The 27,875-nt window shown below is 43.2% G+C and overlaps 1 protein-coding gene across 1 annotated transcript in view; it reads left to right on the plus strand.

The window, feature by feature from the left end:
* The window catches only part of PCSK2 (proprotein convertase subtilisin/kexin type 2), a 100,087-nt gene that overhangs the window by 69,689 nt on the left and 2,523 nt on the right, over positions 1 to 27,875 (plus strand). The window contains exons 7-11 of the mRNA XM_084513454.1: positions 5,873 to 5,961; positions 8,581 to 8,756; positions 19,304 to 19,519; positions 20,827 to 20,927; positions 23,426 to 23,653. Of these exons, the coding sequence (XP_084369580.1) occupies positions 5,873 to 5,961; positions 8,581 to 8,756; positions 19,304 to 19,519; positions 20,827 to 20,927; positions 23,426 to 23,653 (810 nt within the window). The remainder of the gene's footprint in view (positions 1 to 5,872; positions 5,962 to 8,580; positions 8,757 to 19,303; positions 19,520 to 20,826; positions 20,928 to 23,425; positions 23,654 to 27,875) is intronic.

Here is a 27,875-nt window from a genome sequence, read left to right on the forward strand (position 1 = left end):
CAGTTTATAAATGGTTTATTGTGTTTTTAGATGAAGCTGATGCTTCAGAAGAGTATATATTTACATTGTCTGTACGGGTGACAGACACATACAGTTTTCTGCCAGCTAGTCTATGACTTTATGATAACCCAGCTCTGTAAGTTTAATGCAGTCTTGATGGGTTTCCCATCTATTGCACCTGATATAGTATGACCACTATTTAATTTTAAAGATAATAAGCTGCAAGGAGGAATTTTGTGCAGCTGGAGTCAGACAGGAAAAGACTCTGGGGGACAGAGCAGCTTTTTCACTTGATTGTAAACTAAGAGTGCTGAAGAGCAGCATGGTGTAAAATAACCAGCTTGGAAAAAAAATTACATTTTACAGAAGTTCTGAATCATCTATCCTTTCACCATGATTTAAGGACAGTGTATGTGGATAGCATTTCAGAGTTTGATTCTGAGATATTTCAGATGGCTGGAGGAATTAAAGTCCATGCACCACTCACTGGGAACCTGTTCTGTTGGGTTTTAAGCCTGGAATCAACAGTGCAACTGTGTTTGTTGTGGTGTTTCTCCCTATCACAGCATGATTGTCCAAGTCCCACTTTTCCATCAGTATGTTCTGAACCTAACCACTTTCTAACCCGTGATTGTCTGGTCCTTAAAGGTATGGTATAAATGTGAATGGCCCAAAAGAAAAGGCTCCAGATTTTAGGAAACATAACTGTTTGGTTTCCCCAAACACATTTTTGATTAAAATAGAACAGAAACACGTTGACGGTTCTTAAAATAAAATAAAATAAAACAAAATAAAATAAAATAAAATAAAATAAAATAAAATAAAATAAAATAAAATAAAATAAAATAAAATAATTAAAAAAAATCCCTGGCTTCTGCATCCATACCATACAATGCCCTTTCTGCCAGGCAAACTGCTCCTAGCAAGATGTTAACATAGTCAAGGGTGCAGAGTCCAAGGCGCACCTATAAGGTGCGTTTAGTACCTGGCAATCTCATCTTCCAGCATCTCTGGCTCTTCAGCATACTCACCAGGGTGTCGGACAGGTTCTGGCTTCAATTTGCAAAACTTGTTTCTGGGTATTTTCAAGGAAGTTTCCAAATGTTGTCTAGATTTGAGTGTAATTGATGCCTTCAGCATTTATATAGCAGCAGCTCTGAGAAGCTGGAGTATTTTGAGATTTTCAGGGCTCATAGTGTTTGTAGAAATACATTGGAGCTATTTGAACTTGTTTTCATCTCTAACTTAGTGTGGCTGCATGAATGGCCTCTTGAGTTTTGGATGTAGATTGTTTTGTTATTGTTTGTTTCTGTTTCTAAAGAAATCAATTTTACGTCAGTCAGGGTGGCACAACAAAGATGTGGAGCAGCTGTGCTTCCACCTCAGACACAGGCTTCCTGGAATGGATCAAACAGATTTAGGAGCTGTGATGTCCTCATTTATAGTCCTGCCATTTTTCAGCAAAAGCAAGATGCCAGTGATATTTCTCCTTCATTTTAGGAAAGGACATATGACAATTTTAAACTAGCATGAATCCAATTAGTGAATGGAAAGCCAGAGAAAGACTAGGGCTCTAATTTGTGAAGGTCTGCTAGCTTTCTTGCTTTATTTATGCAAAGGATCTTTGTAGGAGAAAGATATCACTTAGCTCTGGAGCAGTACAGAGGAAAATTAAATTTAGCTTTAGTGGGTAATGGTAGATTGTGTCATTTTCAGTGTGGAACTTCATAAAACTAAGTGTGTTCTGCCAAGCACCATTAACACCAGTTGTGCTGCAATCAAATATTTTATAGCAGGGCGCAGTTTGCGGTCCTCACATGTTCGGCAAGGTGGCACTGCAGACAGAGTTACCTCCTAAAGTCTCTTAAACAGGCCTGGAGTATCCTGGAAACGACAAGGCTTATGATCTCTCACCCCAGATTCCTCTGCCTAACCTCAGGCACTCGAGTGAAGAACCAAGAGTAAGCAGCACAGTTGCCTGTGACTCAATCTATAATTATTGAGAACAGCGTGATGCAGGTTTTCAGAACCGCAGTATCTCTTTCTGTTTCTTTTCTTGAGCAGACAGGGAGCTGAAACTATTTCAATGTCAAGTCCATTCCTTGCCTGCACCATTCAGGAAGTCTTCAAGAAGTGAGATGTCACCTTTTGCCCAGACTAAGACAAGAACCAACACACTGTGTCCAGTTGTTCAGGAGTAGTTGTGGCTGTTTTTCTCTGCAGATTCCTATGCTGTATTGTCAGTTAAACTGATGTGCCCATCTATAAGCTATTGTCATGACTTGTGACTCCTGAATTGTTATTACTGGGAGGTTACAACCGTCTGCCTGTGATGGTCTGACTGTGTCATATGTGTAACTGCACAGGTGCATCTGGATAGACAGTAGTTATACAGGACTGCCATTCAAAGAAGCCAATAAAGGCTCCATTTTGCTCAGTTTGCAGTAAGTTACATATCTCCCATTGAATTTTATGCATGCAGGAGGATCACACTCAAAATAGGATAGCGTGGTATTCCTTTTTCCATAAAGAACATGTTTCTGTGTAAGCAATTCAAGTGATTTGTGGAACAAGAAGCAGAAGACTGTTTTTAAAAAAGATGAACCAAGGGGCTTTTGTAAGCTGCCAGCTGCATGTGCCAAGTATCATTAGACTTTAAGAAAAAAGGGAGAGGTTTTTGCATCGAGTATTTCATTAATCACAGCTGCTCTGCTCCTAAGTACAGATTCCGTTTCCAGTTGGTGCTTTTTAAGGCTGCTGGAAGCACTCTGGCCTCTATATCTAGGAGCCACTGGCCTGTGAAATCAAGCAGGGTGGGTTTTGGAAGGGGGCAATTTGGTGCTTCAGGCAGGGAGCTGCAGGCAGGCAGTTTGGCTGCTGTTCCCAGCAGAGGTGCGCAGATGGCTGGGCAGCAAGGGTATTTATTCCCACGCTCCCCAGACTTTCTGCTTGACTGTGTTCAGAGCACAGCTTGGGGACCAAGCCCACAAAGAGAATGACATTTTGGGATGGGGAATTCTGGGTGCAACACAAGGCAGGGCTGTGTTGGAGCCCAAGAAGCAGTGAGGGCAATGAAGGAACCTGAACCAAGCCCAGTTCCCAAAAGCAGAGGCAGCCCCCGAGCACTCAGAGTGGTTTTCTGGTGCTCACTTTGGGAAGCAGCTGTGCTTCCACCACCACCTCCTGCATAACATTCAGGAGCTCGGCAAGGACCACGTTGTGCTGTGCAGAGGTACCTGTGCACATCAGGGATAGCTCGGCCTTGCTGTATGGTCCTCTGACTCCTCATTGCGAGCCTGCATGGTGCTCCCCATCTCAAAGCTCTGAGATTAGGAATTTCTGCTGGGACATAAATAACAAATAATTATTTTCACTCCTGTAGCCTCTGAATTCAATATATTCTCTCACCCAGATCAGAGTTTGCTGGGTATAAAATTATTTACTATCTTGGAAATCTGTTTTCTTCAGATGTTAAAGAAAAAAGAAGGCCTTTATCTATTATGGATTCAAACAAAATCCCATTGAGTCTCCCCTTGGCTTCCAGACAGCGCTCATTAAAAGTATAAAAACACCTGCTCCCCTCCTCCTCTGTTTTTCAATCAATACACTGGAAACCACGCAATAATTGAGAATTCATATAAAGGGATATAACAGCTCTTTCTACCTGCAGCGTTACCACACGAGTAATGGAGAGCCGCAGCACTACTTCTGGTTCTTTGCGTGTTTGGATACAGGTGGAGTGGCATGTTCCCAAAGCAGTGCCCCCCTTCCTGCTGTGCTTCCCCATGTGCAAACACTCAAAGGCTCAGAGGCCACAATATCAGGCGACTTAATTATTTTTATCCCCTGGTTTTAAAGATTGAAATTTGGTGATGAGGTGACCATTGGACAGAGAAGCTGTGAGTTGGGCCCATGACACAGGTCACTTCACAGAAACCACAATGGGTTTATCAATGATACATGAACAGCAGAAAGGGCTAGATTTGAAAAGTCTGTTATTTTCCATTAATAATTCAACTAAATGCATTTGCAGTAACTCGCATCTGATTTTTTTTCCCTCCAGCCAGCAGCATGGTGTCTAAACCCTGAGCTGCTGGAACAGGTCTGCTCACAGGCTCCATCATGCGGACCGCTGGAGAGCAGAAGTAGGGAAGAGGACCTTCTGGCAGTCCTAATACGGTTTTTCCTTCTGTGATACAGACTTCACCTGACAGCATCACCATTTTTATTTAATTTTTTTTGTTATTATTTTTTTTTGTGCCCCAGCCTCAGTTAAGCCAATTTTTTAACAAAGCCATTTACTCTGCTTTGTGGCTTCGAGCTAGCCCACAGGTGACTAGATAACGAATGCCTAGCAACCGTATATTTTTTTTCACAGTTCCTTGAACAAGGGCATGAGGGAAAACCTGCTTGAATGTTGAAAGAAATTTCTCCAGCAGCTGAATAAGAAGTCTGTATCACTCACCTCTCTCCCCCCTTTGTAAAAGGAACTTGCGTGAGATCGTGATCACAACACTGTGTCCATTTGAGATCAGCCTTTTTTTTTTTTTCTTGGAGCTACCTTGAAAAACACGCTCTTCCAAGTGCAGCAGTGAAAAGGATGTGACGCTTCTCACCCCTTTATTAATTTTACACTCACCTCTGCCAGAGGTGCTTAAAGGGAGAGAGGGAGAAAAAAGCTGATTAAAAGAAAACAATCCTGCTGCCTCCAGTGATGGTTCGTCTGGGATTCTGTATAGCCTTTACAACACAGCACAGCTAATTGCATGAATCCTTAGCATGCTGTAGGAGCAGTGCCAGCTGTAATGCACAGAGGGGATGGATGTGAGTGCTAGGAAGGATTCATATTGATGGAACATCTTAAAAAAACTGTCATCAGCATAGATTTTGCTAGTTGCTCTGCTGCTGTGCTATTTTTTAAAACTATATTATGTTACCTTTATTTAACTTCTGTGTTGTTTAATTTCTGTGATGAATTAGGAGAAAGAAAAATACAATGTGCCTTCCTGCAAGCCTGCCTCAAAGCCACCAGCAGCTTCTTAACCAGCTGTTAAGAGCTGTAAAGCACTTCAGAGACACCAAGTGTTCTCGAAACGCCACGTGTCAGCCTGAACCTGGACCTCAGTGTCAGAGACATTTCCCATTTGAGCTGAAAGCAGGAGGTCTGCGAGTTGACAGCTGCAGCCCCTTTTCTGCCTTTGGCTCTCCTGGGAATTAGGGGCTGGAAGAGGAGGGTACAGGTGCCCTTGGGCCTGGCCAGCCAGGCCACAGTGCTGGTGCCGAGGAATGCAGTGACCCCTGCGGCTCTTTTCTGTTGCTCCAGCTTGATCTTGCACCACCTATTTGCATAGCATTTTGTTGTGGGCAAGGATTTACTCCTGATACATATTTGAAGAGCAAAAAGGCAATTGTACCTAGTTCTTTGGGGCTCAAAATAGTGTGTGTCATGCTGCCTAGTCACAAAAATACAGGACTTAATATTGATCTTATTTCTGCACTGTTCTTTCAAGGGGCTGTTTCTGCTGCCTAATAGTTGGTAACAAGACAGAATTTGACACCCAGAGTTAAAAAGAAAAGGACTGAATAACTTCAGGACTAAATGAAGCATAAGTATGCATGTTAACCTCCGAGCGAGCATCATCCGTACTGCAGAGGGGAAATTGATTATTTGTGCTTCAGGAAGGAATGAGCTCATCCAAGGATCCTAGTACAGTGCTCGGCAGTTTGCCATGGAAGGGTTTTCCTCTGAAGCTCTGGGATCTGCCTACAATGAGGCAAAACCAGGACCAGGGTGATGCATCTTCATTCAGCACATGCAGTTGACCACCGAATTAGCTGGGCTCACATGGTGTCTATGTTTTCTCCTCTGCAGCCACGGGACAAGATGTGCGGGAGAGGTGTCTGCTGCTGCCAACAACAACATCTGCGGTGTGGGAGTTGCGTACAACTCCAAGGTGGCAGGTACAGTCGCAATCCAAGGTGTAAATGCTCCTCAGGCAAAACTGCTCCTGCAGGGACAGGTAGCATTGCCCAGGACAGGACTGCAGGCTGGCACTGGACCATGTGTTTATTACTTTTTACAGAAGCTGGAGAGAGGAATTTCTCCATGGCTTTGTCTTCTCAGCTGAGGGCCTTATATTGCTTCTTCAAAGACATTGCAGAGGAACAGCTCATCTTCTCCTTATGTTATTCCCTGCTTGCAATGCTCCTTCCCTGCACAGTTGCAGAATCATTTGTGACAAATCTCATTTTTCAGGAGGTAAAATACAAATTTCTGCTGTACTTGGAAATTGTACTTGAAAAGGCAAATCCCACGCTGTTTCTGTTCCTCAGGCTTTCACAGCACAGGCCCTGCAGTGCTGGGAATCTCTGCAGTCATTGCTTTCCTCTCTCGTAACAAGGCATGCAGAGTGGTAGGAGTAAAGGCACAGAGTGGACTTGGTGGTGCTTAGCACCCAGCATTCACACCTGAGATGTGTTGGGTATTTTTACTTCAAATAGCTTTTGTCTGCGCTGACAGACTGAGCACAGTGGTTGGAGTGAGTTGAGCATGCTTGGACAGCATGTGCCAGTTTAGTTTCATCCTAAAGAAATCTGTTTTTCCCACTGAAACGTTGTTCCATGATGTTAACAAGGGCACAGCAAGTAGAGAGATGCTTATGAATTCAATTTCATTCCCTAATCCACACTAAACTCCAGTGTGGATGCACCCATTGCTTCCTGGGGAAGGTTCGCAGTGGGTGTGCAAGGGCAGCTCTGCTCTGCTGGGCCAGTCCCCAGTTCACTGCCATGATAGAAGAGTCTGAGGAAGGCCACGTTTTACCTGTCACTGCATGACCCAAAGCCAAACTTCCACGTCAGAAGGACACCAAGCAGCGTTTGCTAAGCTGTTATCCAAGAAACATCCCATGAGAGTTAGTAACCAAACAGGCAGGTCTAGTGCTTGTCCCTCTCCTTCAGCAGAGGCAGTGTCTCCTTCACAGATGGGACATGTTAAAGTTTACATTCTGGCAATAACTGGTTTTAGAGGAAATGTGATTTGAGGCATGGGATTTTGGCAGGTTCACATCTGTATTAATAGTAAAATGTACAGCTTCAAGCTGGTTGTTTAAAAATCGAGAGGTGAAGGCCTTTTCTCATGGCCAGTAGCCTACAAATAGTCTTCCAGATTTGCCTCCTTCGTAGCAGAATCCCCACTGATTTGGGGGAACTAGCCTTTCCTGCGTAAGGGCGGTGTGCACCTACAGCACCACCCTGTGGTCAGTGGAAAATCAGAAGTTAATTAGAGCTGGCGGGCCGCACGTGACATGATTCGGGGTCATGTTTGCAGGTGGAACTGGAAAGTTGGGAAGCAGTGATCTGGGGAAATGTGTGTTTTCATTCTCATATCTATTTTTTATTTTTCTTTCTTCCCTGAAGTCAAGCCAGATTGCTTGGCTCCCCCTGTTGTCCTCGGTCTTCCCAGGATCAATCATTAATTCTGTGGTTCCAGTGCAGACCTCCATTTTACAAGCATGTCAGGGGATTTCTCAGCCATTGAGGTTCACTTAATAATTTCTAGCTTGAATTAGAAGATCAGGAATTATCCAGCTTTGGTCAATTTTCCATTTGAAGTTTATACCGTGCCTGTTTGGCAAACACCACTCTTACCAGCCTCATATTTGGCACGCAGATTTTGTATGGAATACAGTGAAAGCACTGGCTTGTACACAGGGCTCCCCACTGCCATGCACACTGTTGGGCTCTATGGCATTGATTTCTGTCACATCTCTTTGGAAAGTGTCTCTGGTTACTCGTGTCTCATCCAAAGGCCAAGAGGTTGGCTGGCAGTGCAGCTGGCCTGTGAGGGGTATGATGGATGCAGGGCCTTGCACTGCTGGTTTTGTCATACACTCTGTCTTGCTTACAGCCAGCTCTCCAATGTCTTATGAAGTTGACATGTCCTTGGATCATATCACTTAAACTCTAACTCAATTTCTACTGTGACATAGGTTATAGGAAGCAGGTTTTATTTATTTATTTATTTTTCCCTACAAATATTGGCCATGCTTTACTATTGTGTCTGCATGTTGAGACATCAATAGTTTTCCAGGAAATCATTGTCTACTGTCTTTTCCTTTCCTGATTAAATTCTGGAGAAGAACCAAAATAAACAGAAAAATGACTTGAAAAACAAACGAAGTGTCAACACATCACTGAGTATAAATTGCAGGACGTTGAGTGGTGGTGGTAATCCTTATCCTTAGTTGTTACAAACTATGATTTAAATAGCATTTTATAATATTTAAATAATATTAAAAGTGAGTTTGCTGAACACAAATGTTTTCAAATAGTAGGTGAAAGATACTCTGTAATCAGCAGTAAGGAGTTTTCTCTTTCTGAACCATGCTGCATTGCTGCGGCTGGATGTTTAAGTGCTAGCATCCTGCTGGGTAAACACACCCTGGTGAAAAGTGAATGACGAGTGCAGAATTGCTGAATGCATGAAAATACCTGTAAGTGGGGGACTTATCCAGGTGCTGAGCTTTCATCTTGCCCTGGGCAATGCATAATTCGTGCTTATGCTGATTAAATCCACAGGTATTCGAATGCTCGACCAGCCATTTATGACAGACATTATTGAGGCTTCCTCTATCAGTCATATGCCCCAAGTCATAGATATATACAGTGCCAGCTGGGGACCAACTGATAATGGAAAGACCGTGGATGGACCTAGAGAGCTAACACTGCAAGCGATGGCAGATGGTGTGAACAAGGTAACGCTCCTATTAACTAACGGAGGTGTCGGGGCAGAGAGGTATGTACACACTTGCACTGAAACCAGTCACAGGGGCATACCTGATCCTCCAATAGCTGTTACAGAGCACACTGCAGTTGTGTAAACTATCCCAGATTTCAGTATATTCTAAGGTCCGTTGTCATTCTCCCTGCACTATTGTGGCAATTTTTTTACTGCACAGTCTCAGGGTACTGTGCTCTCCTGCATGCAACTGTGTTTTTCTCCAGTCAGCTTCCATATGCTTTTCACATGCTATTGCAGTCAAAATGGAAGAGCCTGATCAAATCCTGGCTCCAGAGGCCTGTAAATAGTCCCTGCTTTGAAAGATGCCAGCTGTACTACTGATGTCATGTTGCCTGTTTTGGTGTGCTACCAGTTTAATTGTCATTTCGGACACAGATCACTCATGTGATCATTATTACAGCTGTGATTGCACCACCCGGTCTGTGGAGTAATATTATTCTGCAGTACCAGGAACCTCCTTATTTTATTCCCATCCTTTCAGCTCCTTCCAGGGACAGTCTCTGCTCTTTGTCAAAGACACTCAATGGCATCTCGGAATCTGTTAAATCTATATTATATTAGAAGGTCAGGTAAAATGCATGCCATAAGTTAAAAAGGAAACAAATCAGTCCAAAAAAGCAAACCTTGCATGTCTCTTGTCTCTCTTTGGTGTCATGCAGTTGTGACAACCACAGTTACTCCTGTTGTAGGGAAGGAGCCTCCTCTCTTTGTGGATTATAGTTGGGTTTCCATAATGAAAAGATTTGAAATTCCCCAGAACATCTGGGGTGGTTTTGTGTGGGAGCTCTGCAATTACTCATTTTCCATCCAAATTATTTTTTCCTCTTGCCTGTGCCAGTTTCACCCACTCTTCATCACCACCTCCCTGTGAACAACACATTCAGTGTACCATGTTTGGTGACATGATAATTAAATCTATTGCTGTGGTAGGTGGTGAGCATTCTCAGATACTCAGAGACTGTAATGTTTTGCCTATAACATGAATTATGGGCATCTTCATGTTCATCTTCATGCTCTTGCCTACAAATTTGGCAACATATTCCAATAACTCAGGAATACCTGTCATGAATTTCTCCTGAGTCTTCTCAGTTTTGTAGTATGAACTTTACAAACCTCTGACCAGCTCAAAGTCCCCATGAAGTCAACTTACACAAGCTGGCTTTTTTCTCATGCCTTTCTTCCATCTGTCTAGAGTTTCCATAAAGATTTCCTTGATCCCCTTACATACTCCTGTCATAAGGAGAATCTTTCATTGATGTGTGGCATGGTTGTTTTATGTTTAGCAACACTTCTGTGTCTTACAGTTGGTGGATACTTGATCATCCTTCCACCAGTGTTGGTTGGAGCAGAGAATCTGGCTATAGAAAAATTCCCATCCTGTTTTTTTGTTATTCTGCTCCATGCAGAACTAGTCTAAAAGTAACAGAAAAGGCACGAATAACACAGGCAGGGTAATGCAAACTAATCAAAACCAAGAGATTTTACCCTCTCAAGAGAAGCAGGTTTTAATTTTTAGAGTTTTTTTTTGTTTGTTTGTTTTTTCAGTTTCTTGATATTTAAAAGAGTTTTCAATTAATTTGCTGTTGTGTCATCCTGTTCTCTTGTTTGTGGAGTTACACTGGTATTACACCTCTGTAATGTTCAGCATGAGAGAAGGGATTTTACTCTGCTGTTTTATTCTCTAGTCGTGGTCCCATACCTGGGAGTGTTGGGCATATAACTTTTTTAATGCCCTCTCCTTGAATGTGTTTGCAGTTCTCTTTAAGAAATAATTTATAATGTTAGGGCCAGAATGATGCTGGGGTAACTTAGGGTTAATGCTTGCTAAGAAGGCAGAATGGTGATGGTGAGCTGCCCTCTGGGAAGGATTGCTCTCATATCATACCGGAAAGCATAAAATGAACAGATGAGCCTGCATTAGGAAAAAGTTCTGTCAAACAGCCATTGCAGAATTGGAGAGCAGAAGGGATAATATTGCATTCTAGCTAAGAAATAAATTGTTGTTGAGGAACGATTACACTTAATTTTACAGTGATGGTATCGCAGCTATCTCTTGGCAATACACACACGCAAAAAGACAGCTCCCCCCACAAATAAATCCCTTCACATTGTGCTCATAGCTTTATCTACCCTTGTTATGTGCATTACATTTCATGTGATAGAAGAGTTTTGGTGTGTAATTTGTTCTAGTTTCTTTTTTCTTTTCATGGAGAGCCAGGTTTCCTATGATATTGCAGGGTTTCAGTGGATGCTGGGTACTCTCCACGGTGCTTTGAAAATCCCACTACAGTCTTCCTTGCATGTAAAGGAAGACTGACAAGCTTTTGATGTATTGCCATTCTATCTAGCTTACATCTGTACTCTATGCACCGAATTCTCTGTTGGCCATAAAAATGTAAATCTAATTTATGATAATTTTTCAGAATTTAAAAAAAAAAAAAAAAAAAAAAAAAGCACAACACTTGTTAAAAAGAAAAGTAGTATATTTTACAAACAGAGACAAATAAATGTAGGAATGCTTTTTCTTAGTCTAGGGCTGATTCTCACCAGAGTGATGGTTCATGAATTAGTGATGAAGCTGAAATATTGGCAGGGAAGAAGCAACATGCTGAGAATAAAAATGTGTTGTTAAACTAAAAGCCATACTTTCAAATGTCCTGAAAGGAAACGTAAGATCTCTTGCACAGAGCAAGATTAATATCCTTGCCTCTATGGCAATAAACTAAAAAGTAATTGGGAGTGATATGATGTTCTTATGGGGAATATGTAGTTAACCAAGCTGATGAACAGTGGTAACATTTGCCTTGTTGCCACCATGCTTGGGAACTTGGCTCAAGGAGAGACTTGAAAGGGTTTCATCCTTCCCCAAACTCCATTCCACTGTCTTGTCCTTTTGGCATCCTTCCTGAGCTGCGGGAAGGCCTGGGGTAAACACCCACCTGGTAATTTTAACATGAAGATAACTGCAGAAACTCAGAGACTTCTCATTTTCGTGTTTGTTTATGTCTGTTTATATGGCTTGAAGGGATGCATTCATAACTAGATGGGCTAAGGCTGATAAATCTTCTCTTCCATTTCCGATTCCTGGCATTTGTTAAAATAATTCTTACCTTCTGTCTTAATCATACCATCACTTTAGTGTTATCTTCACTCATGAGATAAATAGCATAAATAAAGGCAACAGTAAATAGTATAATTAAGGACTGGAGAATCTGTCCATCACATTGGCAATTCCTTTATGGGCTCTCTTTACTAATTGCACTTCTAAGGCTGAACACAATGGGATGGCACATGTGAGAACTTGGTGTTGGTGTAATACACACAATCAGCAAGTGTTGGGAAGGGAACTCAAACTGCTTTATGTTATTTAGCTGTAATCCCAAGCATTTTTCATGCAATCTGCTCTTCACTGTGTTATCTCATAACTTTTGTTCAGGGTCAGTAGCCCATAAAGCATGACCAGGTCACTGAACAGTGGTAGTTGAATTGCAAAGATAAATGAGCTCACTTGAGGGTAGAGGTTGGAATAGTTTCAGACACACAAACATCCCTGGGCTGTGAGATATCTGATGTTGGCTCTGGCTGTGACAGGAGACTGTGCTAGTCTGTGCCCAAGTCAGATATCCGTGAGGGTGGCCTGCAGCGGGCTTAGGGACAAATGCTGCTGTGCCTGGTGGAAGAGCTGTCCAGAGAGCGTGCGCTGCCACTTGCTCTTTCTCTAGACACACTTGCCAGGAGCTACAATGGATTTATGTCATGGGATTTTATTATCTGGCTTCTAGACGCCATCTGTGGACAGCAGCAAGTTACGGCGTCTAGACAAAAGGTGTATGTTTTTTTACAGCCCCAGGAAGTCTCCAGCCTAACGTTCTGGGCTGTCCTGAGATGGCTCTCCCCTGCACCGAGACCAGGCTGCTTATACAGAATCACAGAATCACAGAATTTTCTAGGTTGGAAGAGACCTCAAGATCATCGAGTCCAACCTCTGACCTAACGCTAACAGTCCCCACTAAACCATTTCCCTAAATACACTCAGTTGCATCGCCCCTAATGTGTTGCATGTTTGCATGTGTATTTCCTCTATGAGCTATGGAGGGCTGTTACTGCAGGTGCAGAAATACAAACTGCAATTCAGAGCAGAGCAAGAAACCATGGTGGTGGACCCAGGACTAAGCAGCCCAAATACAGCAGTGCCAAATACAAGCTAGCTATATCATCTGAGTGAGAGGTACTTCCATTTCAGAGAAGGGGGAGTGAGTCTGTAGTAGCCTTTTATAAATAGGGCTGGCTGGAGCAATGCTGTGTGATTTACATAGCCCGTGTCTGACCTGTGCTTCCCTGTCCTGGGGACCAGACAACTTGGGGTAAGGGGAGCAAAGAGAGACAGTAAATGGCATCTCAGTGGTTGCGCAACTCTCTTAATTCTCTTAATTACGGACTTCTGTTCTCTGGTGCCTTATATCCAGAATTATATCAGCAGACATCTAATACTGTAAGCTCAGGAAGAGGTAACTAGCTCAAGAACTAATTCCACCCATGCTTTATGGGTACATCCCGTCTTTAATGCAATACCCAGAAAACATTTCTTTCTTGCTCCTTTATGAGTTCAGTATTTCCAGCTTCAGCAATAGAAATTTAAAGCAGTAAAAGGAAGTTATCAAGCTAAGCTGGTCTCTATCTATTGCATTTTTATGATGTAGGCTTTTATATTAGTAGGTTGCAAGGAATTGCTCATGGACGGAATTAATTTCTTGAGACTTTGCCAGCTCAACCAGAATACATAAGCCATGATCCATTTGTGCATGTGCTGGTGAAAGTGTTATTGCTTCCATAATATGGTTCTACCTAAGAAAATGCTGCACGAGTATAAATTGCCAAGGGAACAATATTAAGAATTTATAGTCTCATCATGGCTCTGTAATTGGGCTCACCAATGAAGGAAGAAAGGACAGCTTTAAAAATGAAATATTTCTCACTTGCCTCCAGTCAAGGCCACGCACATTGCGTTTGTGTTTGAAATACGTTGAGGATAGCATGCTATCGAAGTATATACAGTTAGATGCCTCTAACTTTATTTTATTGGCAGCCAAGCGAGGATAGGGGAATTAGTTTATGATACGACAGCCTCTGATTACTCCATTTCTAAGGAAGCCTTACAAGCTTCTTTATACATTGGGAGCCCTTTACTATCATATTGCTATTGTGTCTGGGAATCTAACCACATTATAGCCCCACATGAGTATATCATATCTGTTTGGTATTCTGAAGCTGCCCCATTTATCAGGTGGGAGGGTTTTTCAGGCTCTGGTAGAACAGCCTGACCAGCTTTTCTGACCTCATGGTAGGATACACCACCTCTCAATGTGTACATGGTCCAGGTTTGGAGTTCTGTCTGTGGCCATCTGCTTTCCTGCCATGGGTCGGGGAACGGCCATGCCTCTCTGGGGACAGGACAGGAGCAAATCCCAAGTGCCACTGATTTCTGTTGTGATACTGTCTGCTTCAGGGATGCCTTGGTCACCTGAGGACCTTGGCTCTTGTATCATTTGTGCTTCATGTGTTCCTACAACAGGGTTAAATATTGCCCTTCACAAAGACTCAATGACTTTCATGTCAAGAGCAGAAAGCTGCTGTGTTGCAGTAGCGTGGGCCTACATGGACTGTTTCTAAGTTCCAAATGTGAATAGTCGTTATTGACATGTAAATTAATGTTTTTCTAAGGAAACAAGATGCTAATTTAGCCTCAAAATGTAGATTTTGCTGTCTCACTGCCCCCAGGAATGTTTTCTGCCTAATCTGTGTGCCACAGCTCAGCAGCCATGTGCCTTTGCCTTTCAGCAAGGCTGGGAACCTTTGCACAGCACTGCAAGAACCACAGGTGAAACGGTGAGGCCAGGAAACATCACAAACACTGGGAAGTCTGCGCAGAGAGACCAGCACTGCTGCTGGTGGAAAGTAAATTGTATGTTTAAAATCTTTTTCCTACTGAAAGTCTAGCTCAGAACTACTGAAGAGAGGATGGGATTGGTTTTTACCTATGTTAGCAGCACCAGAATTATGCCTGCAGAACTGCTGGACTAGAGCTATGCATTATCACTTGTGGTACACAGCCCAGGATCCAACAAAAAGGCATGTCTAGTTTAGGCCAAGCCAGAGCATTTCGCTCGAAGTATTTTGCTTATTTTCACAGGTCATCAAGTTCTTGCTTGCTTTACTGAAACTGATCAAATTTAAGTCAGAGAGCAAATTTTAAAGGGAAAGAAGAAATGTTCGAGCAGGCTGATTTATTTTATTTTTTATTAAAAGTTTTTTTCTCAACATTTTTCAAGTTCCCTCCCCATTTCCCTGCTGTCTCTCTTCACCAAAACTGTATTTTTCCATTCGTTTCTCTTGGATAACAGAAGTCTATCCAGTCTCAACAGTAATTTAGGCAGAGAAAATTGCTCAAGCATTATTTTTAGCCAAAGGAAGTATTAACATTTGCACAATTAATTGGGGGTTGGTGGATGGGAGTTTAGTACTCTTCTGTGACCTAATAAAGACTGGAGTAAATTACATAAAGCATTTTGTTAGGGTTTGGCAATTACAGGGCCCAGTTCTTTGACAATCTGATACGCAACAGTCTTTTGTACTTGGGTGATTATTACTTGACCCAATTAGTTTTAGAAGTCTGCTAGGAGAAACCAGTCAGCCAGCTACTGAAGTCAACAAAATATGAGATGAAAGCACGAGGAAGCCTGACTGAAACACAGCTCCAAGCAGCCGTCCTCTGCGTAACAGCCGAGTGTGTGGCCACTAAGAGGGAGAAGGGGAGGAAGAAGCTGCCAGAACAGCCTGTCCTCCCTCCTCACCGAACACCCGGGGGTGAGGCAGACCAGCCAAGGGCCACCAGCAGCAGCAGCCAGTTCACGCAGGATGGCCCTGCTGCAGTTCTGTCTGCACGGCACTCCATGATGTGTGGCAGGCCTCTGTGCCGTGTTTTCATGCTCGTCCTGCTTGGAAACTTAGTGCTGATCCCAATCCGTGACTGATGATCAGGCTAAAGAGAAGGGTCTGCATCAGAAACATGCCAGAAAGACCACAATGTTCCTTCCATCCAGTTTCAGCAACCCCAGAGGCCAGGCTCTGGATGAAGCGAATGAGAGGAGCCAAAGCAGAGTCTGTGCCCTGTTAGAGGCCCAGTTGTTACTCACATGAGCACTTGTAGCCTTGACAGGAGAGGTCAGGGAAGCTGGAGGAGATCTATTTGTCAAATACCACCAGTATTTATCTGGAAAGTGTGATCCAGGAATGAAAACTCTGAGAAACACTGGTTTAGGCACTTGCCCAGCAAGCATGACAAATGAACACAATAACAAGGGAAAAAAGAGTCCAAGATGTACCTCAAGTTAAAATGAATTAGCCTGCAGTCCCCTGCCAGCTCACTTTTGCAAGATAATCAAGTAAAGATGTTTTACTGGGATTATGCTCTTCAAAAGATGAGAAAATGGGCAATAAAGTTTCACAGGGATATTTTTTGTCAGTAGCACCGTATCCCACGAAGAGCGCTGGAAATAGAAAGCCTGCTGTTTCTGCAGAGAGTGCTTCTCAGTACTGTCTGCAACTTTCCAAACGTTTAGCCTTGCCCAGGATTTAGTTCTGGCTTAGTGCAAGTTGAGGTGTGGGCCTCTTTTGGGCTGCTCCTCAATGCACTGAGATCCATTTTCAGCTCTGAGCGTGATTACAGCTTCAGATGGCTCAGAAGTGTGCCTGCCTGCTCTGCATTGATTTGGGGGGAAATGAGCAGGTTTTAACAGGATTCTGGAGGAACGATTCTCTTTAAAATGTATCTTATCTTGCAGCCTCCCCTCTTCTTCCTAAATCTTCCTGCAGACTCCCTCTGGTGTTTCTACCATACATCACTGGCACCTTCTCCAGTCGTTTTTGGTCTAAATGTACAGCAGATGAAGTTGAGTGACACCACTGACACTTTTGAGGTTCATTTAAGGTTGAGATACAAATAGGAGCTTTCAGCTGGCTTTAAATGTGACACATAATTGACCCCACTGAGATTTTTCTGGTTTAGACAAATACCATCCAGAGAATTGATAATTCACTTGCCCTGAAACCGTGTATTTCTGCTTTGTACTTGGAACAATGCTTAAGGACAGGCAACAAACACTTTGCCTGTGCAAGCTATCCAACTCCTGTGGGTCTGGCAGTGGGAAATGTAAGCAAACAAGTCCTAAGCATTATTGCAAATATATATTGCACATGGGCTGCCATCGGCTTAGTCCAGTAGCATTTGATTGCTTCTCTTTCCAGTCCTTCCTGGCTAAGAGGGAAATGAAATTGAAATTAGAATATTAAGAGGTAAATTACTTTTTTTAAAAAAAAAAAAAAAAAAAAAAAAAAAAACAAACAACAACAACAACAACAACAAAACACTAAGCCATGCTCATGGATGTGACGGCTCTAGAATGATATCCCAAGACCGTTCTCCCATGACACTAATTGCATGCATAAAACCTGCCCCCCACTCAAGCCGAAATTTCCGTTTCTCTCTGGATTCCACCTGACCCCTCCAACATCTGTTTTGCCTGTTTTCTTCCATCAACCCCAGCCATGGGGGGTAATGCTTTGGCACTTTTGGCAGCATGGGACAATATGCCAGGCAGGGCCAAGTCTGCTTTCCTATGCTGAATGTGGCAGAGGCTAACTGCCAGGCACCAAACTATTTCTGTGAATTTATGGCATGAAAGTGGCATGTTTCATCTCCCTTCTTCCCTGGAAAGAAAGAGTTGTTAAAGAACGGGTCCACAACATGCCAAACGTCCTGTTCCTGGCACTTGCAGCCACCTGCTTTCTGTGCTGGGCAGCAGCCTGCCTTTTGGGGACAGACGGAAATGTGCTCCAGCTGCCCCTGAGGCTGTCCAAAAGACACAGATGGTGGCAAGGTGCTGTGATGGGGGCTGTGACGGCAAGCTTGTGATGTAGCCTGGGAAGCAAGTCCAGAGACCACATTTGGGCCCTGTAAGATAACCGCAGTCAGAGTATGAGATGGGATATATAAAAAGGGGGAAAAAGGCATAACTGTTTTCCTTATGCAGGGTGTTTTGTTTGTTTGTTTTGCTTTTTTTTAATAATTTGCTGGAATTGCTTTGTTTTTATGTATTTTTGCAACAGTGTCCTCTTGCCTTAGAACACAAATGATTGATCTCAGATCTTTGTGGGAGTTCTCAGGCTGATTTCAGAAGGCTTTTTCATAGTTATCATCTTTATTATGAAAATCTCTGTCCTGAGATGTTATGTACCCCAGTGGCAGCAAACCTGCTGTGCAATTCAATGGATTATAATGCAATTCACTAACATGCTTGAAATAATGAGGTTGCTCTGTTCAGTGGGGTATGATGAAAAATAGAGGCTACTGCTGGGAGCTCAGATTTGATTTAAATTCCTTGCAGAAAAGGTTCCCTATTAAAATACCCTCGCAAGTTGCTATGTTTGTGTATTCCTTAATTTCCATCTCTTGCTGGACAACGAAGAGGCCAGAAGATATTTTTTCTCATTTTCTGCCCAACGTGTAAACAGAGTGTTAAATTGAGGCCTTGCACCCTTGTGATGCTGTTGGAAGTAAACATTGGATTACATTAGTCAAAACACAGGGAGAAAAACTGTGGCCATGCTGGAATTGGTGGGGGCCCCGAGCCTTGCTTTCAGTGGCACTGATCTTTTCCCAAGTATTGGGCTTCTCAGGTCCTGCACTCTTCCAGGCAGCCTCTACCTCTCTCTTAGTATGGGATGAGAAGGAGCTTGGTTGATCCCTTCCCACTTCTTCTTTATCTGAAGGTAAGGAAGAGGACATAAATGCCTTTCCTTTAACCAACAGAGATTTTATAGCTGCCCTTCAACTTTGTTCTCTCACATCTATCCCTGGACTTTGCAGTGGTTTCAGTAGGCTGTCTTTCTCTAGATGATTCATACGATCTCATAACTTTATTTTCTACTCAGTGGTAGAAGCTGGTTTGCCAGAAAAACAGCTCTGAGTCAATGATACCTATGGAGAAAAATCTATTGAGAGGAAAAGGTGCCAGTTTTGCAGGGTTTTTTTAGCCATTGCCCAAACCTAATTGGATTTTACAAACCTAGTGCCTGAGATGACCTATATCCCTTTTAAAAGAACACCTTCCTCATAGCACTTAGGCCTTGACATAAGTGCTAATGAATCCATAAAATGTCTTAGCATTTGGCACAGAAGCCTTCAGGGCATCAAGAAAAACAGGAGATAAATGGAAACGCTCTGTGTGCATGAAGTTGCACAGTTGGCTGTGGCTGCCAGTTAACTAGATTTAATAACCTGTAGAAGTCCATTTTATTTCAGCTTAAGCTTGATGTATATTTTATTTGGACCAGTTTTCTCCTTTAGAGATGCCTAGCTTCACAATTAAATGTGCTGTTCAAAGTGGGTGCTGTTTCCTATTTGCAATTTAACCTAAAAGTGTCAATTTTCCCTTTTCACAGGGCCGGGGTGGGAAAGGAAGCATCTATGTCTGGGCTTCTGGAGATGGGGGCAGCTACGATGACTGTAACTGTGATGGTTATGCATCAAGCATGTGGACAATCTCCATCAATTCCGCTATAAATGACGGACGGACAGCTCTGTATGATGAAAGCTGCTCTTCAACCCTAGCCTCCACCTTTAGTAATGGGAGGAAGAGAAATCCGGAGGCTGGTGTGGTGAGTCCAGATATTATTGTCCTGTCGCTGCTGTCTTTTTGCACTCCCACGACCCATTACAACCCTGTCTGCTTTGGAGCAGCAGATGGTCCTTTGTTGAGATGGATATTTTCTCATCTGCAGTACGTGATCGTGCCAGGACTGTCAGCTGAGGAGATGTGGGATTAACGTTGAGGACAGCAATGATCTTCCGTATCTTAGAGCTTCATATTGTTGGTTCTTTATCAGAAACCTGATTTAAAAGTTCAATTGCCCTCTTTCCAGAAGACAGTGTGATAAAAGGTCTCTGTAAAAATCTAAATGAAAAGCATTGACATCTGAAATCATCCTTAATTGTGCTGGCAGAGCAGTCACAAACCAGACTTCTGCTGCACTGGAAGCTGCACAGAGCAGACAGACACTCAGTCACCTACAGAGGAAACGTGGAGGTTCAGATTACCCTCAGAGGTACACTCTCACAGGGAGAGCAGCGTGGAGAATCATGCTCAAGTCCTTTTAGGGGCTGTAGTTACTACTGGAAAACAGGCAGTGTTTGAGTGTAACTGAGATTCTCTTCCACTGGACTGATCACTGCTCTTCAGCACCTCCACACTAGCAAGGACATAGTCCAATTCAGAGTGACAAATGGAAGGGTGGTAACTCAAGGTCAGCCCTTGCCAAAGGCAGCTATACATTTTGCGTGGCCTGTCTCAAACCACAGAGACTTTGTCCATTGCAGCATCCTAAAGGCCCATGTGCAGCAGCAGAAGAAAAAATACTGGTTTCTGTTGTGGTATCAGCACTGTGCTGGTGTCAGCTGGAACGATCTGTGGCACCTTTTTAATTTAATCACCAGAAAATTCACTTGTAAGGTTTCCCTCAGGTCTCTCGTAGTGACTAATCTGCATAGAAGGTAGCAACCTGTTACTGGTCCTGGCTTTGGACTTGCACTAATGTTAGCCATCTCAGTGCTGTTAACAATTCTAGTTTCCAACTTGCATGATAACCACGGGGAAATGTAAGGGCTTTGGTTAAACCATGTTTATAGGAATTAAATGATATCTATATTAGTTTATGAGTCCTAAGCGACAATGAACATTGTTTTCCTACATCGTAATTTATTCTTGCATTCCCACCTTCTGTAACTGTCTCTCACCGTGTTTTCAAATTTATACACAAGTCTAAAGAAGAAAACAGATCCTGGGAACAAATACACAATTCATCTGAAGGACAAGGACACAAACTCCACTTTCTATGTTTTTCTGGGTCTGTAGCTGCAAGGACAAAGGCCTAGCTGGTTTCATTAATTAAGTCTAATATCATTGCAGGCTACCACAGACTTGTATGGCAACTGCACCCTGCGTCACTCAGGAACGTCTGCAGCTGCCCCTGAAGCAGCCGGAGTGTTCGCCTTGGCCCTGGAGGCTAAGTATGCTGTTAAGAAATTCCTTGGGAGCTCTAGAGAGGAGGGGGCCCAGGGTTTGTTTAACGTTGTTCATCGTGTAAGCTGGCTGTGGCACAGCCGGTAGAACAAGCAGCTGACAAGCTGCCTGAAACAGCAGAAACACGGCTGGTAACTTACAGATGGAGCTACAGCCCTGCCAGAGCCTTACACCAGGCGTCTATGTGCTGGCTGACTTCCCTCTGCCCATCCTCTACATCCACAGCTTCCAGGGGTTTGTCTTCTCCCTGTCTGAAGGACGGGTTGTGTTGTTTCTTCACATGCCCAGTGGGGAATGCCCAGCTTACAAAAATGTACAAACGTATCTGTGGGAGTTCATTGTGTTCCTCGTGCTGAGGGGCGACAATACCAAACGGGGATTAAGAGTGATCTTTCACCAAGCAGTTTTGGCAATCAGTTGTTTGGAAAGGGAGCAGTCAGCCTATCCCGTTTTAACAGCCGCGAGCAGATTTATCCTTCTTGAATTTGTCCAATTCTTTTTCATATTGTCTGTGTATTTGGCACCTGTATCATCCAGTGGCAATCAATTCCACAGTAATAATATTTTTTGGCAGCAGTGAGGAATGCTTCCTTTGTTGATTCTCACCCCATCGCTGGCAATTTGCTTTTGTGCTACATAATTGCTGCGTTATGTGAGAGAATAAATGTCCATTGTCCGTTTACCTTCTCCATGCTATTCACGACATTGGAGACCTCTTGTTCATCATCTTTTTTAATGATGAGGAAAAGGTTTTCTTAAAATAACCTACACCAGCTTTTTACTTTGTGTTAAGCTGTTTTATGAAGTGAGACAACATTTGCTCAGCTATACAGCTTCAGTTGCTGTAATCTTGGCACAAACTGAACACTGTGTACATAGGTTTCTTCAGCTGTATGTAGAAGAATGAAGATTTAGCAGAGGAGACAAGGTTTATACCGTTAGCAGAGCAATTGTGCTCAGAACGTGACTTGGACCAAGTCTCATTTTTCAGGTTTTATGCACATCAAACAAACATGCCAGGTGTTCAACTTCGGATGATCAATCCTTCTACTATCAAATCTATTTAGTGGGACAGCCACAGGGTAATAAATTAACATGGTCATAAAAATATGAAGACTTAATGAATTTTCCGACCACTGCATGTTTAACCTGGACTACTACCCTGTTATCTCAGTGCTAACTATCACTCCTCTTCTTTTGGGGGGTCCATGAAGACCTTAATAAATCTTGCCAAACAAGCAGAAATCACAAGTAAAAATTAGTCTAACTTTTAGTCTGAAATTGGTTCTCTAGCCTTTGCTGAGAAGACAGAAAAGAAAAAGACAAAGAACTGTCAGTGTCTCCTCTCTCCTTCCATCCTGACTCTATTGCTCCTCTGCTGTGCTGTGCAGGGTTTCCCTGGATGAGTTGCAGTGCCCTTGGCAGGGGTGGCTAACTATTTCCCTCTTGCCTGCAATGTTTCCCAGCTCATATATATCTGACTGTCTCTAAAAACTAGCTCATCTGTGAAATGGAAAGTACAGTTTTAAGGCACAGAGCAACTCTTAAAGGGTTTCACTAAGAATGATGCAAGTGATCTCTGGTTTTCAGCTACCTTGTGTCACCTCAAAGAAATTAAAGGAATTGGCTATTCTGGTGTACGTTAAGCATGCGCACGTGCTTATTACTTGGTGCACAGAAAGCTGAAAAACTGATCCTTTGGGGCTGATGGTTTGAATCAGACACATTGTAATGTTGAAAGAGTTCATCATAAAACAACTGGAATAGCTTTAGTTATGTAGAATTACAATGTCAGTGCTAAAGCTTCCAGAAAAAAACTTGCAAGTGCCCTTCCTGTCATCATAATCACTGCAAATCTAGGAAGACAAGAGCCGATGATGAAGGATGATCATGGAATCTAGACAAACGTTAACTGCCTCCATCCGTGCTAGTATATCACCGGTGACAAACCTCCATCATACCTCACGGTGCAAACCCACAGCCCCCCACAGCCCATATTCATAGTCTGCTGAAATTAGCAAGACTTCGTTGTTATAGCTCGCCATCTTTATCTGATCAGAGCTTCTCTGGGTGACCCTTGGAAGGTCCATGGGGAAAGCAGGAGGAGCAGGCAAGGAAAAGAGGGCAAGATCTAAGAGGAAGGTTAGACTAAACTGTGTCATCATCCTTTTCTTTTTGTATTATTTTCATCGTCTCCTATAATATCCCTCCCATTTTATTAGCTTAAAAATTGCACGATAGATATTTAACGTGTAGTTGAAAGCAGTTGCTGTCAGAAATGACTTTGTAATTTTGGGGAAGTGCTACACAATTAAAACCTATTCTTCTTCCCACTGAAATCATCAGAAGCTTGTTATTGATATGTATGTAGAAACAATTTATGTGTGACTCACAGAAGCAATTTTTACCAAAGGGCCTACTCCAACACACTGTGTTTCTTTAATATCTGTGGGTACTGTACTGTTGACATGCTACTCTTCCACAGCTTGGATCTGACATGGAGAGACATGCAGCATCTGACAGTCCTCACCTCCAAAAGGAACCAGCTTCACGATGAAGTTCATCAGTGGCGCAGAAATGGCGTTGGGCTGGAATTCAACCACTTGTTTGGCTACGGTGTCCTAGATGCAGGAGCAATGGTTAAGATGGCAAAAGACTGGAAGACCGTTCCCGAGCGATTCCACTGTGTTGGGGGGTCAATACAGGAGCCTGAGTAAGTGCATAGTCTAGTCTTTGTGGTTCATCTCTTGCCAGCACCGGAGAGACTGCAGGCAGGCAAATATCTTGACAAAGAACAAGATAATCAGAGAAACATAATGAACACTTTATTCTAAGAAAACTTAACATTATAAGTAGCATTGTAGATATTTCAGTAAGCTGATAAAATGAATGACATGATCTTTCAATTCCTGGCTTGCTGGAGGAAAACTGGGCGCATAGGACAGCTGATCTGTAGCGTCACTGCGAGTGCCAGTAGTGCTAATATCAGCATCCATTTCTCCTAAGTACTTACAGGTGTGTTTGTGCCACAGTTTGTGTCAATAAACAGCCTGTGCATGAGGGAAAACCCGAGAAGCTGGCACCGTAAATTACATAAACTGCTGCCACATGAAATATCCGTCAGCCAGGTCATATCTCCTTGTGACCAATTCCAGTAGACAGTTTTATCTCCAGAAGACTGAAACAGTCATCTACAGGTAGCAGTGATTCAGTTTCAACATTACCTCATTTAACTGTGTTTGGTTTATGTTCTTCAAATCATTAATGCAGGCTAGGTAGTCAAATTATTTTCTGATTACCTTTGTGTGCTAAAGTGAATGAGTCAACAAGTGAATGAATTAATACTAATTAACTACAACAGCTATAGTTCAATTTAATTGTTTGAAATACTAACCTAATAATGGCCAATTTATGTCTTTAACATTTGAAATTTGACGTTTCAGTGCCATTTTTGAAAGCATCATTATTCTATTGGAAGAAGAAATCAAATCTAAATGCTGCCCTAGTAGATAGCTCAGCCAGGAAAAGACTAAGTTCACTCCCAACCCCCAGATGGGTTTGTATTTGCAGGATCCAAGGTTCTCCAGGTGAAATCTGAGTTTTAATTGACATGGCCTACATGTGCTTACAGGTAGGAGACAAATGAGAGGGTACTGAGGCTGAATTTGAGCTCTCTCTAGTTTATTCCTAATTTAAGTGCCGACTGATGGTGTTTGCGAAGACAAGGCATTTCATTTATCTCAGTGTGGCCCCATTTTTAGAAATGGAGATCACGCTAGAGGGAGAATTTCATTATGAAGGTTTGACTGCATGCATTAGGCAGTGTGGTTGAGGCTTGCTGGGAACAGATTGGAGTACTGGATAGAAAAGGTCGTGGCATGTTCCGAAGAGCTGCTTTCCCTGGGTGATGGCAGAGCATTTCCTCTGTCCCAAATACCTGGCGCTGCGGTAAGGCTCCCCTAGAGCTGTGGCTGCCCCAAAAACTCGAGTTGAGCAGTACGCTGGCTTGTATTGGTGTCTTTTGAGAGCAGCGCCTAGAAGAGCACAGACATAGGTAAGGATGAGATTTTAAAAGCGTACAACAGCAGCGAAGTTATTCCAACCAAGTCAGTCCCTGCTGAAACCTCCTAATGATACTGCAGTAAAGGCTTAAGTGTGCACTCGGTATGGGTGAGCCCCTATATGTGATACATCTATACATTAATGGTGCTGCTATAGTATTTATGTCCGCCCAAGCAAATGACAGCAGATAATGAACATGATTTGCAAATTTACATCTTTTGAACTGCACTGTAAATAAAACTGTTGAAGTTTTAGTATCTCCAGAGATTTTCTGGAAATAAAAACTCTCCATTTTTGCCATAAACAATTGATTTATTTTTTCAGTTTGGTCTTGCGGCAGCAACATTTACTGTATGCATTCTGTATGTATTTATATAGCTAAATATATTTGTATATATAAATGTATATTTTCCCTATATACTTGGGTAAGTGAATAGTGGCAGAGAGGTGTGTGCCACAGCAGCAAAGTTGATTGGCAGAAGCAGGGCAGGAAATTACCTAGAGCCTGGAACATGCAGAGTGCTGGGGGAATCAGTACTGAAAGTGCAGTATGTCTCTGCTGCCTGCAGAATCACTTGTTAGCAACGGGAACTTTCCCTGAGAAGGGATTTTTGTTAGGTCGGCAAAAAGAAAAAAAAAAAAAAGGACAAACCTTATGATTGTGGCTGGCCCAGGGAAATACAAAGATGATTAAATCAGTGATAGCTCATTAGCTGTGGAACAGAGGCACAGGAGCGAGCTTCTGGCAGGCAGTTAGCTCCCCCTGCTCATCTCTGAAGCTGGGTCCTATGCTCCATGTGAAGGCAAACACACACGGCATAACTGGGCAGCGGTACCCAAGGGTGGAAAACCCATCTTCTGCTCCTTTTGTGGCTGGCTCCCCCACCCCCTTGTTCTTTTAGTTTCTTTTGGGAAATTTCACCTGGCCTAGAGTAATTATTCCAGTGAAGCAGAGAGCACTGTATTCTAGTTAATAGGAAAGGGGCAAAAGGAGCAAGCCTTTTCTCACGTGTTTCAGTGAGCTAACTTTGCACTGCAGCCCTCATAAAGATGGAGAGAAGCTGTCGGGCTGTCTGCAAAGCAGATGGAGTGGTAACACTGCACGTTCTCCTATTTGTTTGATATTTTGTTGTTGATAGATAGAAAAGACTCGCACTATGGGGTCCTCTTTCATTCACTGCAGGAGATACAAAGCACTTACCACAATTCTCAGAATGAAGCATTGTTTAACAACGCGCTGTCCCTTGTGTGAGATAGCTGTGAGACGATGCCAACTCAGATTGTTTTGAGGATGCTGCTTCCCATGCAGAGAAATTTCAAGCATATGGCAACTGTGAGATTACATCCTTCACCTCTGGCTGGCATGTAGTGCAATATTCTTGTGCTGCAGGACACAAAATGTATCTTGAGGGTATTGTACTGATGTGTTCAAATACTTTAGCTATACAATATTTACGTTAAACCAGCTTCTGCAACAGGGCATCCTTAAATTCAGAACAACACCTTTTGTTTCTTTTCAGTGTAAGATAAGTGTTTACATGCCTTGAGGATCTGGGTGTGAATGTCTTTTTATGCTGCAAGTATTCCCAAGAAGCCTATATCCTATGAAAGCAAAGCTGAGACAGGCCTGAGCTAATTACCAATGCACTGAGCAATACCCGGAGCTCGCCTCAGGAAGAACAGAATTCCTGGAAATGAGGCTTGAATGAAACACTCACTGCTCTCTTAAGACTTCACTATTTCAGTAGCAAAGGGAAAGGTTTGATTTATACTCAAATTTCTTGTGAAGAGAAGGCGTTCCATTAACACAGTCAGGCCGGTGTACCTTAAAAGGGGACACCCTTTTAAAAAGGGACACTCTTCCTCATTTTACTGCAAAACCTAGGTTTTGCACAGAGACGCCGTGAGCACCGGGAGCGGTAGTAAAATGTCACTGGAGTAATTGAAGTACGTGGGCCAGGCACCAGCATCCTCAGGGCTGCGCGGGGCCCTGAGCAGGGCTGCCCAGATCTCAGCTGCAAGAGCTGGGAAGGCATCGGAGAAATGTGCTCTCCCCCAGCACGCTCTCGCCTCTTCTGGCAGCGCTGGAGGCGTGCTGGGGCGATGCTGCTGCCTGCCCGGCACGTGGGGAGCCCTGAGCACAGGCCGGGGTAATGTTGGTCCTTTCAAGTATGGCACTAACCATGCTGACAGCTGCTGCTGAGACCGTTCATTCATTCCCAGCTGCGACTCCACAGAGCGGGCAGGAGGCAGCCTGATGCTCTTGCAAGGGAGCTGCCAGGCCGTGTATCCTCCGTGCCTGCAGCTCGCCAGCAAACGAGCTCCGTGTGTTGATGTCAGGGGTCTGCCTTCTGCTAGGTGACAGAGTCCTTGCACAATAAACGTTGCAGGACTGAGCCTATGTGCCATCTGGGGATCTGGTATGCTTCTTGGTACAATTCTTCTGTCCACCCTCACATGGACAATGGTACTTCACTGAGTTCACCTTCCTCAGGACTGACTTCTTACAACCAGGAGATTTGTGACTCAAGGTTTAGCACTCCGGGAGCTCAGGAAACAAGCGCGACCTTTTCTCCTCTGTGTTCCTGTATGGGAGCAGTTTAAGGACAGCAATCTTCGTGGAAAAAAATATTTTCCAAATGAGCTGGAAGTAGGATCCAACCTTAGAGTCAGTTTCCAAATCAGAGAAAGGATCCAGACTTGAATATGACTGCACTGAAAATCCGTGCAGCTGGCTCTTGAGACTCCAGAGTCATTTGCTGCCGTCCTTTAAGGTGACTGACACAACCACCCGCGGCTCGTTAATCGGCCATAGACGTAATTGTGCAATTACCCAATATAGCAGTGATCGGTAGAGGCAGCTATTAAATATA

The sequence above is a fragment of the Aythya ferina genome (assembly GCF_964211825.1).
Source record: "Aythya ferina genome assembly, chromosome: 3".
In the NCBI taxonomy this organism is placed as follows: Eukaryota; Metazoa; Chordata; class Aves; order Anseriformes; family Anatidae; genus Aythya; species Aythya ferina.